This window comes from Emys orbicularis, chromosome 9 (assembly GCF_028017835.1).
Source record: "Emys orbicularis isolate rEmyOrb1 chromosome 9, rEmyOrb1.hap1, whole genome shotgun sequence".
In the NCBI taxonomy this organism is placed as follows: Eukaryota; Metazoa; Chordata; order Testudines; family Emydidae; genus Emys; species Emys orbicularis.
The window spans coordinates 951,709-969,971 of NC_088691.1; the positions used below are offsets into that span (position 1 = coordinate 951,709).

The 18,263-nt window shown below is 46.2% G+C and overlaps 1 protein-coding gene across 1 annotated transcript in view; it reads left to right on the top strand.

Annotated features, from left to right (window-relative positions):
* Positions 1 to 18,263, top strand: part of TEX11 (testis expressed 11) — a 107,037-nt gene that overhangs the window by 4,826 nt on the left and 83,948 nt on the right. The window contains exons 4-7 of the mRNA XM_065411101.1: positions 1,805 to 1,884; positions 8,830 to 8,910; positions 12,347 to 12,427; positions 15,874 to 15,959. Coding sequence (XP_065267173.1) covers positions 1,805 to 1,884; positions 8,830 to 8,910; positions 12,347 to 12,427; positions 15,874 to 15,959 — 328 coding nt within the window. The remainder of the gene's footprint in view (positions 1 to 1,804; positions 1,885 to 8,829; positions 8,911 to 12,346; positions 12,428 to 15,873; positions 15,960 to 18,263) is intronic.

An 18,263-nucleotide genomic window follows, 5' to 3' on the forward strand; every position in this document is an offset into this window, starting at 1 on the left:
TGAAGAGCTTTGTGCAGCTCAAATGCTTGTATCTTTCACCAACAGAATTTGGTTTAATAAAAGATATTACCACACCCACATTGTATCTCTAATAAACCAATTTAGTTAAATTGGTACAAAACTGTGTGTAGACAAACCCTAAGGATTCTGCAGACCTAAGGTTGATCTAACCTGGTGCAAGGCAAGTGGCCCTGCACAAGGGGAGCATCATGATTGGTGGAGTGCAAAAGTGAACTTTAAAGCCACCTTTGTATTTGCACCTTGACTTGCTCTCTCTGCAAATCTGCAGGACCCCAGTATCTGGTCCATAGTTTTTGCTGTAAGGGGCTTACAGTCTAAGTTATATACATAATGCAGGGAGAGATGATATTAGGCAAAGGGGAAGGAGGGAGGCTTACTAGTTCTAGGGCACAATCTCATCAGCTCTCATATCATAGTTAAAGGTGACCTGCAAAGGATATTTAAAAAAATTGGGGTTGTGTTCTTTTTTTTTTACTTTTTGATGTATGAAGAAGAACTGAAAGATTTGTTCTGTTAGCTTGTAACTTTTGAAATATAAAGAACGTCAACCTTGTCTTTCTTGGTTTTGCCAGAGGATATTTTGGTGTACATCACAGAGCAACACACTGTTGATTCTTAACAAGCAATAATAAATGAATTGCATCATGGTATTTACCCTGATGTCCATTGTTATTGTTTGTTATTCATTCATTACAAAATGTTTACCGATGTGCCTAAATTACACTTCTTGTGCCAGCTAATCTCCATGCACTGGAGAGAGATTCACTCTGATGAAGGGCAGGCTGTGTTTTCGCAGCTGCCTTTCCTTGGGGTTTCTGCTTAGGACAAGCTTTAACTCCTCCTGGAACTTTGTAGAAGCTGCAGAGAGAAGGTGCTGAATCAGGCCACTCCCTGGTCATTTTTCTCTTCTCAGCTAGTTCCACCCTGCTTTGTGGGCTGCACTGTATTCTAATGATCCCCTGGGCATAGCTAAGGTTTTGACTTCTGTGCACCTCCATAGCCTTGTCCCTTGCAGAACTATTTGCTGACACAGACCTCCAGGGTTTATGCCAAGATAAACACTAGGTGAATCTGCTCCCAAATATGGAGAGTCTAAGTCTGTTCCAATTAAGTTAATAACAAAACTCCTATTGACTTCAGTGGGAACATGTTTAAGTCCCACATGGTAGAAACATATACTACCCATCATACTTTGTAGTGCAGTAAGGTTTCCAGGCTGGCTGCAGTCTCCAGGGCGCTTTCCCATTGGTGTGGTGCTTGGGTATGATGTGGAGCTGGAGCTTCTAATTTGCAGTGGATCTGCTCTGAGATTTGCAGTTATAAAAACATCAGTTGTAAGCTAATGTGCTGAATTCCATTTTACTCTGGTTATATGAGACAGTCAGCACACAACAGTGTTCTGGTTGCAGGGCCGGCTCCAGCATTTCTGCTGCTCCAAGCAAAAAAAAAAAAAAAAAAGCCGCGATCGGCGGCGGCAGTTCGGCGGCAGGTCCTTCGCTCCTTGAGGGAGTGAGGGACCTGCCGCCCCCGAATTGCCGCAGGTGCCACCCCTCTCCCTTGGCCGCCCCAAGCACCTGCTTGTTAAGCTGGTGCCTGGAGCCGGCCCTGTCTGGTTGTTAGGTTTATGGGGGTTTACATTACCTAAGAAATGTTGTTTCTGACTGCATCAGTTGGTGAAGAAGTAGCCTCTCCATAGTCTGACTTTAGAGTTGGAGTTCATAAGGGCTTGAAAGAACAGGGGAAGTGGCCCATCCTTATGTATGCATGCATTGTTTTCTTGCAGTGCGCCATGTTTCTTGCAGGCTAGTGTGCCTATGTGAAGGCAGCGATCCTCCAGAGGAGAAGGTGCGAAGACAGATTTTGGTAAGTCTAGCTAAATGGTGAGAATGCAAGTGCAGTATGGTGGGTTCCAAGGGAAATCTTGGAAAGGTATTTTCAAATGATAGAGTAATTCAGGAAAGTGAGTGAAATTATATTTCTGAGGGATGTATCTGCTAAAGTTGGACCTGTATTATCACAATGACACCTGGTTGAGCCACTATAGTTAGGGGTTTCTCAGCCATACCATTATGAGCCTTGACTTCCATAGTAAACCAGCATAACACCCCTTAGTCCATGGTGAGAACATGAATTGCTGAGGTCTCCCACATGGAAATTAATGGCACTAGTTCTGCCTTACCCAGCCAATACGAATATTGTGAAAGAAGTAAATTACTGCTTCAGTACCTTATGGAAAAGAATACATCCTGTTGTGATAACTGGGCCTACAAATTTACCCTAATTATGAGCTCAACTGTAAAAAGCGAGTGCAAGTTCATAAAATGCCACAGTAACCTGTAACAACAAATGCAAGACAAACTGAATTAGGCCAAGCAAAAATGCCTATTGATATAACTCAAGGACTGTGTTAAGATCATGCTTGGTAAACAAGAAAAGTGTGGAACTGGAAATCAGTGAACCAAAATTGGTGTGTCAGACACTAGGTCTAATTGGTGGACAAAACGATGAGTGAATGGGCTGTTCTTCCCCTTTTGTGGTCCTCAAAAGAGATTTTTTCGGGAAAAGAGGGCTACCATAATGCTGGCTGACCGAAAGACTAGAGAAGGGGAAGGAGCAATCTTCACAATGATGGCTGTTGCCGTCCACTGTCTCTTGGGACCCAGTACCTTCTTCATCCTAATCCTGATGGATGTCCTGATCAGGCCAGAGAGAGGGACCCAGATGATACTACCACCTCCACTGACTCTAGCTAACTCCCAGATACAACCTGGGATGTGAGACTGTCACACCCCTGGTGTGACCTTTTCCTTCCCCACCTTATTTCTTCTCTCTCCTATTCCTCTCCTGTTTCCTTCTATCTAATAAGAGTCTGGCTTAGCCAGCCAAGACTATATTTTGCAACACTGGTGTAAGGCTGTGACCAAAAAGAAGAGGTAGCTAAATGGAATGCCCTAAACAGCCTGGTACTGGTGTATAAGTTTGCAAGGTCTTGGAGTGGCTGGTAGGAATGATAGTATGCCTGTGTTTTTCCAGCAATGAGGTTACAAGTGAAAGTCAACACCAAAGACACAAACTGCATTTTTATCTTTGCTATTCTCCCCGTTTGTGTGTTTATCTTCTTTTATCTTCTTAGGAAACAGAATCAAACTTTAACATAACCAATGACAACAGCTCCAGCCCATCTGAACTAACATCTTCTTTTCCCTGAAAACGACTGTTTTTACCATCTTTATATCCTCTAAGACAGTGGTTTTCAAACCATGGGTCGCGGAATGGAAGGGACTGGGTCACGGCGGCTCTGGTCAGCACCGCCGACCAGGCTGTTAAAAGTCCCATTGGCGGTGCTGCCTGGCTAAGGCAGGCTAGTTCCTACCTGTTCCGACACCGAGCTGCACCTCAGAAGTGGCCAGCAGCAGGTCTAGCACCTAGGCGGGGGGGCCACGGAGCTCTGCATGCTGTCCTCGCCCTGAGCACCAGCTCCGCACTCCCAGCCAATGGGACCTGGGGGGAGAGGGGGCGGTGCCTGCGGGCGAGACCCACACAAAGCTGCTTGTGCACCTCCGCCTAGGAGCCAGACCTGCTGCTGACTGCTTCCGGGCACAGCACGGTCTACAGTGCCGGGACAGGCCGGAAACCTGCCTCTGCACCCCCGCTGCGCCGCTGACTGGGAGCTGCCCGAGCTAAACCCATGCCCCAACCCCGCGCCCCAATCCCCGGCCCCACCCCAGAGCCCTGACCCCCCTCCCTCACCCCAGCCCCTGCCATAGCCCTGAGCCCCCCCAAACCTGGAGCCCCATCCTGCACCCCAAACCCCTCATTCCTGGCCTCAACCTAGAGCCTGCACCCCCAGCCCAGAGCCCTGACCCGTTCCTGCACCCCAACCTCCTGCCCAGAGCCCCCTCCTGCACCCTGAACCCCTCATTCCCAGCCCCATCCCACAGCCCTCACCCCCATACCCCAACCCTCTTCCCTAGCCCTGAGCCCCTCCCACACCCCAAACCCGTCATCCCCAGCTCCATTGGGTCGTGGGCATCAACAGTTTTCTTCAACTGGGTTGCCAGAAAAAAAGTTTGAAAACCACTGCTCTAAGAGACTGTCATATAAAGGGGTTTTTCCTTCTAAGGGGTTTTTCCAGCTAAAGGGAAAAGGGACAAGGGTTGTTGAAGTGAAAGCCTTATTTAATACTTTACAATTCAAATGCTTTAGCTATTTTTCCTTCTTGTCTGTATCTTTAATTAATAAAAGGGTAAAAGGATTTTTAATGGTGTGTTTGCCACGGTACTAAGCAGGCTGAGGCACGGGGGTACCATTTCAGATTTTGGTGGTGGTGGGGGGGCAACTTTAACTGTGAATCCAGGGGCTACTTAGGCACCTGAAAACTCTAGGGTTTTTTTCAGATAATAACTTAGAAATTAGCTGATTAGGGCACTGTATCTAATTCCTATATAAAAGAAGAAGACTAAATAAATATTAGACCCACTCAGCTCTAATACTAACATGTTCTCACATCTTTTGTTAAGTCACTTAAGGGACACTGGTTAGGTTTAAAATTGTAATGTATATTCTTTGTTACTAACTCTTGAATACAACAATTGAAACAACTGTAGAAAAATCTAGATGACCTTTTTATCACTTTTTTGCAGTTCATCAAGCTTGGAATAGATCATTTAACTTTGGAAACATCCAAGTAGGGCAAAGCCCCCTGAATTTATACTGCACCTGCCTGGGGTTGTTAGGGTGTTACCTCACTACAAATAATAGACTAGAAACTGACCTTAAACAGGAGTGAAAGTGACACTTTCAAGTTAATGTTAAAAAATCGTTAAAAAATCATGAATCAGGCTCACCAAAAATTATGAGATTGGCTTTAAACTCATGAGTATGTAAAAATAATAGATTTGTTGTTCTTTTTATTTGCCTTCTGCTTTTTGAGCCTTTAGGGTGCACTAGGGTCACATTTTGAAGCGTTCTCCACAGCCACGAGGGCTAGAAACTTCATTTTTCTTTAAGAACGAAGGCTGAAATCATCACATATCCCCTTGACTCCTGGAGCTAGAGCTTTAAGGAAAACAATTATCATGAGACGCTTGACAAAATCCCGAGCCTTGGTAACACTGCTTTTACTTCTGTTTAAAGGCTAGTTACTTTCCAGAAGGCTCTTAAGCACAACACTACAGTGATTGAGTTGCAGTTCTCACAGGAGAATATTTAAAACCAAACACCAAGAAAATTCTATATTTTAAAGTTGAGAAAAAAACTGAGACTTCTGAGGTACATCAGGGCAACTGCAGGCAGGAAAAGAAAATAAACAGGCACAGGAGCTCTGGACAGCTCTTCCTTTAGAAAGAAGGTTGGAGGGTCAAATCTTCTAGTTCTTAATCCAGTAAAATATCTATTGCCTCCACTCATAGATATTAACATGTGCTTAATAAGTATACACTTCATACTTAAATATCTGAGCCATCTTATCCAGGGCTACACATTTGATACACACTGGCTCTCAGGGACTGTATTGTCTGGCATATTCTGAACAGTGCTGAGCACACAGATGGTGCCCAGTGAATAACACAAATCATGACAATAATTGTTGACTTTATGGACTCTGTGGATGTAATTTCTGTTCTTTGTTCTGGAATTGGGCTGGATACAGCTGAAACCCTAAGAGTTTGAGGCATAAATACACCTGATACTTATGACACTTTCTGATTATTTCCTTTTCTCAAACATAGAACAAAAACAAATGACAAAACAAAATGGTTTTCAGTTAAAATGTAAAATTGCACAGCAGCCATTGCTTTACAACCCAGCCTGGGGCAGAACCTGCCACCCCTTGGGAGTTAAGTGATCTCCTGTCATCTGACTCTGATTCTCCATCCTTTCTGACCTCTGTGCTGCTTTTCATGCTGTCAATCATGACCTCTATCCCAACCTCCTGGGTCCATTTGCTGGAGTCTCAGATAACTGGACGCCTTGGTTTTGCTCCTATCTATCAGAGTCCTTTTTTTTTTTTTTTTTTTTTTTTTTTTTTTTTTTTTTTGCAGCATGCAGCAGAGAGAGTGGCTGGCCTGCTGGATAGGGAACTAGCCCTGAAAGACCTGGGTTCTACTCCCCGTGGACTTTCTGTATGACCTCAGGCCATAGTTTCAAAGGTTTTTAGGCACCCAAAGATGCTGCTAGGTATCTAGTGGGGTTTACAAAGCACCTAACCTTCTAGGTGCTTTTGAAAATCTCACTAGGTGCGTAAATACCTTTGAAAATCTGGCCTTTAGTCTGTGTGTGCCTCAGTGCCCCCTCTGTACAATGGGGATAATAGCACTGCTCTAGGAGAAATAGGTTAGATCTTGTGACGCGCTCAGATACTACGGTGATGAGGCCACATAAGTACCACAGGTAGAGTGGGAACTTCTCTGTACCACTGCTATCCCTACCCTGGGTTTTTGCCCCTTCTTTTCACCTGCACCCCCAAATCTCCTTCTTTTCTGAATGTAATGTTGGCTCAAAGGGCTTGGCTGTATTTTTTCTGAGTCCCCTGCGTTTGCTTTAAAACAACTCCCTCCCCCCGCCCCCAGATTCCTGTTTTACAGGCTAGACTTTCAGATCATTAATTTAATCACCATCTCTTCCTTACCTTCATCACCTCGCCTCTGTTTGCAAAGAAAATACTGACTGCCTGGGCTGGTCTACACTAGGGGGGGGGGGATCGATCTAAGATATGCAACTTCAGCTACGCGAATAGCGTAGCTGAAGTCGAAGTATCTAAGATTGAATTACCCTGGGGTCCACACGGCGCGGGATCGACGGCCGCAGCTCCCCCGTCGACTGCGCTACCGCCGCTTGCTCTGGTGGAGTTCCGGAGTCGACGGTGAGCGCGTTCGGGGATCGATATATCGCGTCTTAACAAGACGCGATATATCGATCCCGGATAAATCGATTGCTACCCGCCGATACGGTGGATAGTGAAGACGTACCCCCTGCCCCAGGGGCACCTCTCCTCTGCAGAACTTACATTTCACAATAATGTTGTACTGTAGTTAAGAGCTTGTAGCGGGGTGGTCACCCGCTCCTGCTCTGAGGGGTTTAAAAACAGCCCTTGGAAAGGATGGGGGGGGGGGTGAGAGAGAACACCCTGGGCTGATTGGGGGAAGTAGCTGCAGCTGGGCCACGCCCCAATCAGAGCCCAGCTGGCCCTATAAAGGCCAGGGCAGCCAGAAGCTCAGCAGTCTCTCTCTGAGTGCAGAGAGAGAAGGGCCTGGCTGCAGGGAACTAGAGTAGAGTACCTGGGTGGAGCAGGGCTGGGGGAAGGCTGAAGAGCTGGGGAGCTCCAGCCTGGAAAGCCCCCGGCTGCGGCCTAGTGTTAGGCCAGGAGGTACTGGGGGTTGCAGAGGGCAGCCCAGGGCTAGACCATGGCAGCAGGTCCAAACCCTCCTTGCCAGTGATGAGTGGCCTATACTGCAGTCTGCCCCAGGGAGCGGGGGCTAGATGGTGACTGGCAGTGGCCTAGTGCTGAGGCAAGGTATGGTTAGCGGGTGGGGGTTCCCCTGGGAGGGGAGACCTAGCGTGTGGGTACTGCCAGGGTGCAGCACCCTGAGCAAGGGGCACCGGGGTCCTGGGAGGGACACGGGGCCCAGAAGTAGAGAGCAAGGCAGATCACCGGCCCGCAGAGGGCGCTCCGCAGGCTGGGTCGAGCTAATTCCCTGAGAGACCAGCAGGAGGCGCCGCAGGGGTGAGTCCGCGCCTGTTACTGAGCTCTGATGGTTTCCCATTCACAGTCTTAGTACTGCACAAGCCTAAACAGTTGAACCTTGCATTGCATCACTGGCCAAACAGGGAGTGATGACAACTTCTCTTTGCCTGAATGGGCTATCACCAAGACACATTATCTCCCAGTGTTTGTACTTCAGGTCCATAAAGCAAACTTTCAAAATAAATACATTATTCCTTAAATATTACCCATACATGCATCTCACAATAATTATGAATCTTGACAAGTTACGAGTGTTCTGTAGATACCTTACATGTTACTCTTTATGGATAAATATCCTGTAAGACATGTTTGGCAGAGTGAGTTTGTCAGATCTGAGATGAGAGATGTTTGCAAAGAACAGGGGACCCTTTTGAGACATTACCCAGGGTACAATCTGGACTGATGGATAGCTCTGTCCCCTCAATTCTGCAACCTTTTACCCTACTTTGCTGTGAGAGCAACCAGTCCAGGTCTTCTCTCATCCAGCCTCCAGCATGTAAATCACTCTCTGCTATATTCCATGAGTACTATAGAATTACACTATAAGGCAACACCAGCAAACTTCCACTCCCGGACTTTTTTCCAGAAATGTGTGTCTTGTACTGACCAGCACCCTCCTCGATGATACGAGCTCATATAAGGTATGTCATTTATTAATAGAAAATGATATGCACAAATCTTGTTATCCCAAATGGAGTTTCCCAAACATTTCAATCTTACACTGGTTTAGATAAAACAAAAACAAAAACAAAATATTAACTATAGAAAGATAGATTTTAAGTGACCAAGTAATGAGGCATATAAGTCAGAATTGGTTACAAGGAAATAAAAGGTAAAATGCAACTAACACCTAATTTAACAAGCTAAGTGAAAACAAAGCAAAGGTGTCTCTCACCATATGTTCCAACAATCTTACTGGCTGAACCTCTTTCAATCAGGGTCTTTCCCCCAGTGCATGTCTGCTTCCTTTGTTCTTCAGAGGTGGATGATGCCGTGGATAGAGAACAAGTGAGAAATGATTTGGGTTGAATTTTCACAAAACACATGTTCCTTTTCTGCTTCAGATGACCATGAAGACTGGAAAAGGGTGGGTGGATGTTGGAAAAGCCGCCCTTGCTGATGGATTTCTTGTGATTGCCATAAATGTAAGTTTCTGGCTAGGTACAGTCTCCTGCAAACACTCTTACTAGCAAGTGCTACAATTGAGTAACAGCTTTCTGGGTGCTTATGTTTTCTTTTCCAGAGTCTAGAAAAACTATATGCCCAATTAATGAAGAGGAGCAGTGGTGAGGCAGATATTCAGGTGCACAAAGCTGATGTAGAGAAGGACCTATTCAAAGTGCTGTCTTATCAGGCTGAATCAGTACGTGTCCTGGCCAGTTTCCCTTTATAGGTCACTGGGGCATATGGAATGTATGAATGATCATACTGGAACTTTGACTCAGTTGTTAGAAGTGTGAGTTCCTGTCATTAAACTGGAAAGATATGTTTCCCTAGATCTGCTGTAAGGTCTCAGATTTGACCCCCTCAGCATTGCAGTAATTTAAGCATTCTTAATATACCTATTTTTTCAACATGCATCTTCACTAATTTATCATAATCCTGCAAAGTTGTTTAGATCATTTCTTGAAGACTCTGAGTATGTCTACACAGCAACTAGACACCTGCGGCTGGCCTGTGCCAGCTGACTCGGGCTGGGGCTGTGGGACTCAAGACTGAGGGGAAAAACAACTGAGGAGAGTTGGCAGTTTTTCAAGGGGACACTATTAAGGGCCCAAAAGCAAGCTATTCCACTGGTTAGGAAAGATAGAAAATGTGGCAAAAGACCACCTTGGCTTAACCACGAGATCTTGCATGATCTAAAAAATAAAAAGGAGTCATATAAAAAATGGAAACTAGGACAGATTACAAAGGATGAATATAGGCAAACAACACAGGAATGCAGGGGCAAGATTAGAAAGGCAAAGGCACAAAATGAGCTCAAACTAGCTACGGGAATAAAGGGAAACAAGAAGACTTTTTATCAATACATTAGAAGCAAGAGGAAGACCAAAGACAGGGTAGGCCCACTGCTTAGTGAAGAGGGGGAAACAGTAACAGGAAACTTGGAAATGGCAGAGATGCTTAATGACTTCTTTGTTTCGGTCTTCACCGAGAAGTCTGAAGGAATGCCTAACATAGTGAATGCTAATGGGAAGGGGGTAGGTTTAGCAGATAAAATAAAAAAAGAACAAGTTAAAAATCACTTAGAAAAGTTAGATGCCTGCAAGTCACCAGGGCCTGATGAAATGCATCCTAGAATACTCAAGGAGCTACTAGAGGAGGTATCTGAGCCTCTAGCTATTATCTTTGGAAAATCATGGGAGACGGGAGAGATTCCAGAAGACTGGAAAAGGGCAAATATAGTGCCCATCTATAAAAAGGGAAATAAAAACAACCCAGGAAACTACAGACCAGTTAGTTTAACTTCTGTGCCAGGGAAGATAATGGAGCAAGTAATTAAGGAAATCATCTGCAAACACTTGGAAGGTGGTAAGGTGATAGGGAACAGCCAGCATGGATTTGTAAAGAACAAATCATGTCAAACCAATCTGATAGCTTTCTTTGATAGGATAACGAGTCTTGTGGATAAGGGAGAAGCTGTGGATGTGGTATACCTAGACTTTAGTAAGGCATTTGATACGGTCTCGCATGATATTCTAGAATCTATGAATCTATGACTGTTTCATTGCTGTATAGACACCCGGCTTGGGCTAGAATCTGGGTTCTAGGACCCTGCGAGATGGGAGTGTCCCAGAACTCAGGCTCCAGCTCGAGCCCAGAAATCTACACAGTACTAAAACAGCCCCCTCAACGCAAGCCCAACTAGCCTGAGTTGGCTGGTACAGGCCAGCCATGGGTTTTTCTTTGCTGTGTGGACATACCTTCTGTCATTTAGCTAGCAGGAGTGTTTATAAAATGGACAGCTATCTTTTCGAGGCCTGAGTCACCTCCTACAAGGATCTGTGTTTCACTGGCTGAAGAAGCAAGATATCTGGTGCTGCTTTGGAACCAGGGTCTCCACATCCACAGCAGTGCAACATATATTTAGTGAGATATGTAAATTCAAAACCACACATCTCTGTGCCAGTATTCTGTCACTAAAGTAATCAAATAATACTTAAGTGCAACATTGCATCTAGATCACAAGTAGCCAAGATCTAAAAGCTGCACACAGGAAGCTACTTGCAGTGCATAATAACAACTTTATTGAATGTGCCACTAGATGGTAATCTTTAGATATACTAACTATGCACACACACACACATATAAACTATTTTTTTATGTACAGAGTTTTTTATATACAAGTAGGGAGGTCATCGTTGCCAACTCATGGTTTTATGATGAGTCTCATGATATTTGGTGATTTTTCTTAAAGCTCCAACCCCTGCAAATCATGCGAATAGGCGAGAATCTCAGCTTTCTTAAAAATAATTTTAATAAAAGTAAATTTGTAGTCCTTTAGAAGAAAAGTTTGAAAATGACACAACTGTACTCTTCTAAAGCACCAAAAAGAAAATAAAAACAACCCTTTCTTTCGCTGATTCTTTCTTTAAAAAAAATCTCATGATTTGTAAGCCACCCATGATTTTTGAATAGTTGGGGTTGGCAAAACTAAAAAGTGGTACAGACATTGGGGTACAAATAGGAGAAGGCCTCAATCCCTAAGTTGCACAGGGAGCCAATGGAGGGGCCAATGTGTCTGGAGATCAGATTTGCTGAACTGTGTTCCCAAACTTTTTACTATGGTGACCCACCAACTGCATTTTATCATTTTTTGTGTGTGTGACTCTCTCAGGGTGTATATTCATGGGGGAGGCCCAAAAATCATAGGCCAGCATCCTTCTCCTCCTCATCGCCCCACTGAGGGGCATTGACTACATGCAGCAGGACCCTCTGCCTTGGCACCGCAATCCTAATCCTAATCCTGATCCTGGCCTGGAATGGGGAGGAGGCCCCGGGAGAAGAGGGGTTGGAGAGTGAACCTACCCTGCATTCACTTTACAGTGGTGGCTCCAGTGGAACTGGGCTTGGCTTCCCATTTCAGATGTTTTGACCTGGTGCATGAGGTCATAGCGCCACTCAGGTTTGATCCGGCCAATGGAGGGGTGCCTAGGCCAAACCTGAGTGGCATGGCAACCATGTGCACCAAGTTGTGACAAGTGGGGAGGTGGGCACAGCCCTGCGGGACAGGATGGAGCCACTACTGTCTGATGGGGTGGGCTCATTCTCCAATGCCCTCTTCCCTCCACACTAGGCCCATGACTCATCTACAATCTTCCCATGACCCACTATTTGGGATCTCTGGCTTATACCATATTTCATGTATCTTCATGGCAATTTTAACATTTGAAGGAAATGATCACGTGATCCTACATGTTCATGCACTATAACCTCAGAGTTTCACGGTGTGTCTTGCTGTTTTTGTTATCTCTCCATTTACAGTATAGTGAGTTGCACTGTATTGTGAGCCGGCAGGGTATTTAAAGACAAATTGCTTTTATTCTAACAATTTATTGGCATGTTCTGTTGCTTTCTTAGGCAGTTGTTCAAGGGTATTTTCAGAAAGCAGTGACATGTTTGCAACGCTGCAAAGATATGTTGACAAGGCTGCCAAAACAGGTCAGTGAAATCAGTCCTTTTGTGTCCTTCCAAAAGTTTAATATTAACAAGAAAGAAAGCAGCTTTTCAAGGAGCTACTGATGTCTCAGAAAATTCTGAAAAATATTCATCAAGACAATTCTCTGTACATCTATTCTGTGTCTTTCCTTTGCTTGTTCTTTGTACTAAGGACATTTGTTTCTCCAAAGTTCACCTGCTCTTGCCTGCTTCCCGCAGCTCCCATTGGCCAGGAACGGCAAACTGTGGCCCCTGGGAGCTGTGGGTGGCTGTGCCTGCGAACAGTCAATGTAAACAAACTATCTCGCGGCCCGCCAGCGGATTACCCTGACGGGCCGCATGCAGTCCATGGGCCACAGGTTGCCCACCACTACTCTAAAGCGTAAGTAATGAAATCTGAAGGGATGGATGAAGGCTGAAATATGACTTTTGAAAGTGAAATGTGGCACTGTGCATGTTGTGGTTGAATGGGATTTAACTGGTTTCTGTGACAATCTCCGCATATCCTTAAGAGTATCTGAGTGACTGTAACTCACTTGAGGAGTTCTGCTTTCATTCTTACTGCATGGACAAAGCTGCAATCATTGGATGAATCATTAAAGTGACCCACTGGGGTTTTTGTATTGCTGCTTTTTGTTTAATTTTAAATGTTACATGTTTTCCAACAAAACTCTTCCATTAAATAATGTTAAACTTGATGGCTTAGGACAGTGGCTCTCAACCTTTCCTGGGAAGGTCTCTAGGTAATGTTTTAAGAGGGAGACATGGAACAGAGGATGGGTCTTCACTGACTGATAACTGAATCTTGAATGTCACTGGATTGATCTGCTTGAGAATCTTGGGTGGGCCTAGGTATTGGTGATCCAGCTTAGCCGATGCTCAGGTTGATTTGAGATTCTGAGTTGATAACCAGACCTTGCTGGTTGATAACCGGACCAGATAACTGATGCTAAAGTTAGGTGCAGCCTGGTGACCCCAATCAGCTTAATGCTTGTAGACCACATCTGCCTGCAGAAGTTCACGCTGTAAAGTGGGTGCTGACTGCTGGCTGGCTGGTTCTGTTAAGACAGGTGTGGGTCAAGAAGCCACCCTCTGTTCTTGCGGCATTATGATAAGCTATTGGCAATCTTGATGCCTATCTGGATAAATGCATCCAGCCCAGTCGGAGATTCTATCTGTGCCAGCTCCTCCTTGAGTCCATCATTTACGCCCAGCTGGAATTGATAGCACTGAGCGGCCTTGTTCCAGTTTGTGTCTGTTACCAGGTGCTGAAAATCTGCAGCATAGTGAGCAACCGGCTGGCATCCTGCCTCAATACCTGGTGCGTGGCTTCTGCTGTATGTTACTATTTGGCTTGTTGAAGGTCATTGAAGTAGCTTGGACAAATTCCTTGAACTCACTCAAGAGGGGACTAGATTTCTCAAGCAGTGGAGAATCCCAGGTCAGCGCTTCCCCAGTCAACAGACTAATGACGAGTCCCACTGTGGTTTGGTTGGCAGGAAATGACTGTGAGCACAGCAGGAACAGGAACTGGTGCTGCTTTAAGAACCCACAGTATTTTCCACAGTCACCATCAAACTTGTCAGACAATTGGGATATTCGATACTCAATGGGCCTGAGTCACTGATGGCGTGGCTTGTGCCTGCGGCACTACATTCTGTGCCTGAAGGGCATGGATCTGGCTTTAATAGATTCTTCAGGGTGCTCGCTAACTCTGCCAAAGAGGCATCAACTTTAGTGTGGTCCATTCTGCAGCTAAACTACATCTTGTCTTTTTGGGCTGCCCAAACTGTCATGGACCAGGGTGTGGGCGGTCATACCTAGTGATCGGAGAAGTGGCGGTCAGACCTAGTGGTTGGACTCAGTGTCAAAGGCCAGGAGCAGCGCTGAGGGTTAGAGCTGGAGCTAGGAACCAGGGGTCAGGGCCAGAGCTGGGAACCGAGCAGGGGTGGAGCAAGGCTGGGAAGAAGGCATATAGGATCACAGCTGCAGGCATAAGTGTTGGAGCCTCCAGCGACTTGTTGCTGCTGCTGAGCTTACATGCAGACCTGTAGTGATCTTGAAGCCAATTGGGTGGGCTGGGCTAGCCAGTCAGGTGATTCTGCTGCAGCCTTATGGCTGAACTGGCTAGCCCCAGGTAGAGCCCTGCAAATCTGCGGATATCCGCTTCATATCCATGGACCGTTTTTGCAGATAGTGGATTGGATACAGGGCTCTAGTCACTGGTGGCGCCTGGCCCCTGATGTCCGGCTTGGGCAGCCTGGGGGGCGCAGCACGCTCGGGACTGGTGGCCAGCAGCCAGTGGCTGGGGCTGGGCAGCAGATCAGAGTTGGGGCTGTCGAGCACCCACTTGCTGTGCCACTTCCTGTCCGGCAGCTTGGGCCCCTCAGGCAGCGCCAGCGTCCCCGTCATGGCCCGGCCCGGCAGCACTGGCCACGCTCCCACTCCTGGGCCCGGCCCGCTGGCTCCTGGGCAGCAGGGCCTGCCCACGGCCATGGGGATTGGAGCGGGTGGGGCCCTGGCACCCCATCCCTCCAACACACTGTGATGCAACATGCACTGATCTGCCATGTGCCATTGCTCACGAGTCCCCTGGGAGCAGCATGCGATGCAATGCTCCTTCCTCCCAGCAACCCCCTCTGCGCTTCCTCTTCTCCTCGAGACCCTGCCCTCACGTTGCCCCTTACCCCAGTCCCCATCCTTGTGCTGCCTCTTCCCTGCAAGACCCCGCCCCCCCCCACTAGCTCCCTTCCCCTCCTCCAACACCCCCCCCCCCCCATTGCTAGCCCTGTGAGACATCTTGCTGCTGTGGGTGTGAGTGCAGATGCGGATACAGGTAAAAGCCGGCTAGCGGATTGGATTGCGGGTTGATCCTGGCGGATGCAGATCGGATGTGCATCCACATTTTTGTATCTGTGCAGGGATCTAGCCCCAGGCTTAACTGAGGTAACTCAGGTTCCTAATGCTTACACACAGAGGAGCTAATGAAGCAGCAGTATTCTGAAATATCAAATATTGGAAGAACCTTTTCCCCCAAACTGTACAGTACAATAGCTCCTGCTTTTGTGATGGGTTTTTATTCACTCCCGAGCATTTAGCTCCCTAGTGTTTCTTCTCCTATTCTAATTTCCCCTTTTTTAGTTGTCCCTGATCAAGTACTCTGTCGTATTTATTGATGGAAGTGGGCTGCAACATGTACTCGATCAGTTCTACTGTTATGTGTGACCTTGAGGGATTTATTTATTAATGCTGCTTTAGTTTCCCATAGAACAACAATACAACATTTTTAGTCAGATTCCTTTTCCCTCCTATAAAATCAGCTCTGATCGTGGTGGGTGTAGCTTTGATATAAAAAGTATTTTAAGTGTGTCTGAGACTCAGCTGTCTTAGATTTCTGAAAGTCACTACAAGAACCTAACAGGAGAAGCACTTTTTTTTTTTAATTGCAGACCTGTTGTCTATCAATCCTCTGCTATAACTTTGGAGTGGAAACCTATGAACAGAAGGGGTATGAACAGAGCTCCTTCTGGCTCAGGTAATGTAAAAGGGAAAACAAAATGCAAAGTATTTTTTCTGAGAAAATAGCAAATGTGGCTGAAGGAATAGGAAAAAGCAATTTTTAGTTTTTGGATTTCATTGGAAAAGTGCAACATTTTGTAAAAAAAAAAAAAAAAAAAAAAATTCTTCGTGAAAATTTTTGTTTTTGAAAAAGCAGTTTCCTGATGGGGAAAAAGTTGTTTGAAAATTTTCATCTAGCTCTAGTATTAAATGAATCAATCTGTAACCCTTCTGCCAGTCAGAGTTGGCAAAAACAAGGGCCAGGTTCAGTATCTATTGGTTCCTTTTCAACAATACAACACAAAACCGTCTTGAGCCCCCACCCAGTGACCTGCGACAATTACACACCACCCCCTGGGCACCTCTAAGAGGCAATAAGGAGGGAAGTAACTTAGCATTAATTTGGGAAAACAGGGTTCACAAACATAAACCATGAGCAAAAGACCCACTCCCCAAGTAAGTTGGGCAGTGTCCTTTTCCCCTCCGGTTCTTCAGGGCAGCAACCCAAAAGTCCCTTTAACATGCCTGTCCCTTCTCTGCACCCCACTCACAGTTGCTGTCCTTGGTCAGTGCAGCCCCAGAGTTCAGAGGTTCATCTGCAGAGTTCACCTCCCATCCTAGGTGGAGGGGATGGTAAGGAGGCACCTTAGACGCTCCGCTGCTCGGGCACTCAGTCGCCGCATCTCTCCCTACCAGCCACCCTGCTGGCTACTTGCCGCGCCTCTCCACCAGCTGCCCTGCTGGCCGCTTGTCGTGCCTCTCCACCAGCCCCCTTGCAGGCCGCTTGCTGCACCTCTCTGCCAGCCATCCTGCTGGCCACTCACCAAGATGTCTTCAGGGCCCACCACTTAACACAGCTCTCAGTGATTTCAGCTCTCAGTGATTTCAGCTGTTAGTGGGGGAGCCTCACTGCTGGTACACACTGGGCAGTCTCTTACATCAGAGACGCTGTCTCAAAGCAAGTCTAATACTTAGACCTAGGTATCAGTGATTTCAGCTCTGCAGCATGTAACAAGACTGTCAATTGAGTCTAAATTAGCTCTTTTATTACACAGTGGAGAGAGGAAGGGTGAAATGGTGCCTAGGACCCTTAAGCAGGGCCCACACCACCGGGTGGAAGTACCTGTCCCCACTCTCTCTCAACTCACTGGGTTTTGGAACCCATGTTCCCTGCCTACTGAGTGCTGTTTCATTGAGAGTGAATCCCTCAAGCAGGGTATGCCAGGTTCAGTTCTGCTGCCCTCGATTCACACAACAAGGGTACATAAGAACGGCCATACCGGGTCAGACCAAAGGTCCATCTAGCCCAGTATCCTGTCTACCGACAGTGGCCAATGCCAGGTGCTCCAGAGGGAGTGAACCCAACAGGAAATGATCAAGTGATCTCTCTCCTGCCATCCATCTCCATCCTCTGACAAACAGAGGCTAGGGACACCATTCCTTACCCATCCTGGCTAATAGCCATTAATGGACTTAACCACCATGAATTTATCCAGTTCTCTTTTAAACGCTGTTATAGTCCTAGCCTTCACAACCTCCTCAGGCAAGGAGTTCCACAAGTTGACTGTGCACTGCGTGAAGAAGACCTTCCTTGTATTTGTTTTAAACCTGCTGCCTATTAATTTCATTTGGTGACCCCTAGTTCTTGTATTATGGGAATAAGTAAATAACTTTTCCTTATCCACTTTCTCCACATCACTCATGATTTTATATACCTCTATCATATCCCCCCTTAGTCTCCTCTTTTCCAAGCTGAAGAGTCCTAGCCTCTTTAATCTCTCCTCATATGGGACCCGTTCCAAACCCCTAATCATTTTAGTTGCCCTTTTCTGAACCTTTTCTAGTGCCAATATATCTTTTTTTAGATGAGGAGACCACATCTGTACGCAGTATTCGAGATGTGGGCGTACCATCGATTTATATAAGGGCAATAATATATTCTCAGTCTTATTCTTTATCCCCTTTTTAATGTTCCCTAAGGGTAACAATGCTTTAAAACTCCTGCCCCAATAACAAGAAGACTGGGGATCCAACACCAGCCAAAAGTGATCATTTGGGCAAGCAATCCCATCATGCTGAGCACCTAGGCAGAGTGGGTGTGCCCATGCAAACGAGATCAGCTCCTGAAGTCCTCTTCCACAGCTCATCACAGATGTCAGGGGAGAGCTCATTCAGACTCTGCTTACAAATCTAAAGCTCTACTTGGCTGAGCAAAGCTAGGCTTACACCCAGCTCAGTGGCATTTCTCTGTTTACAGGCACATCCTTTCATGTCAACCTCA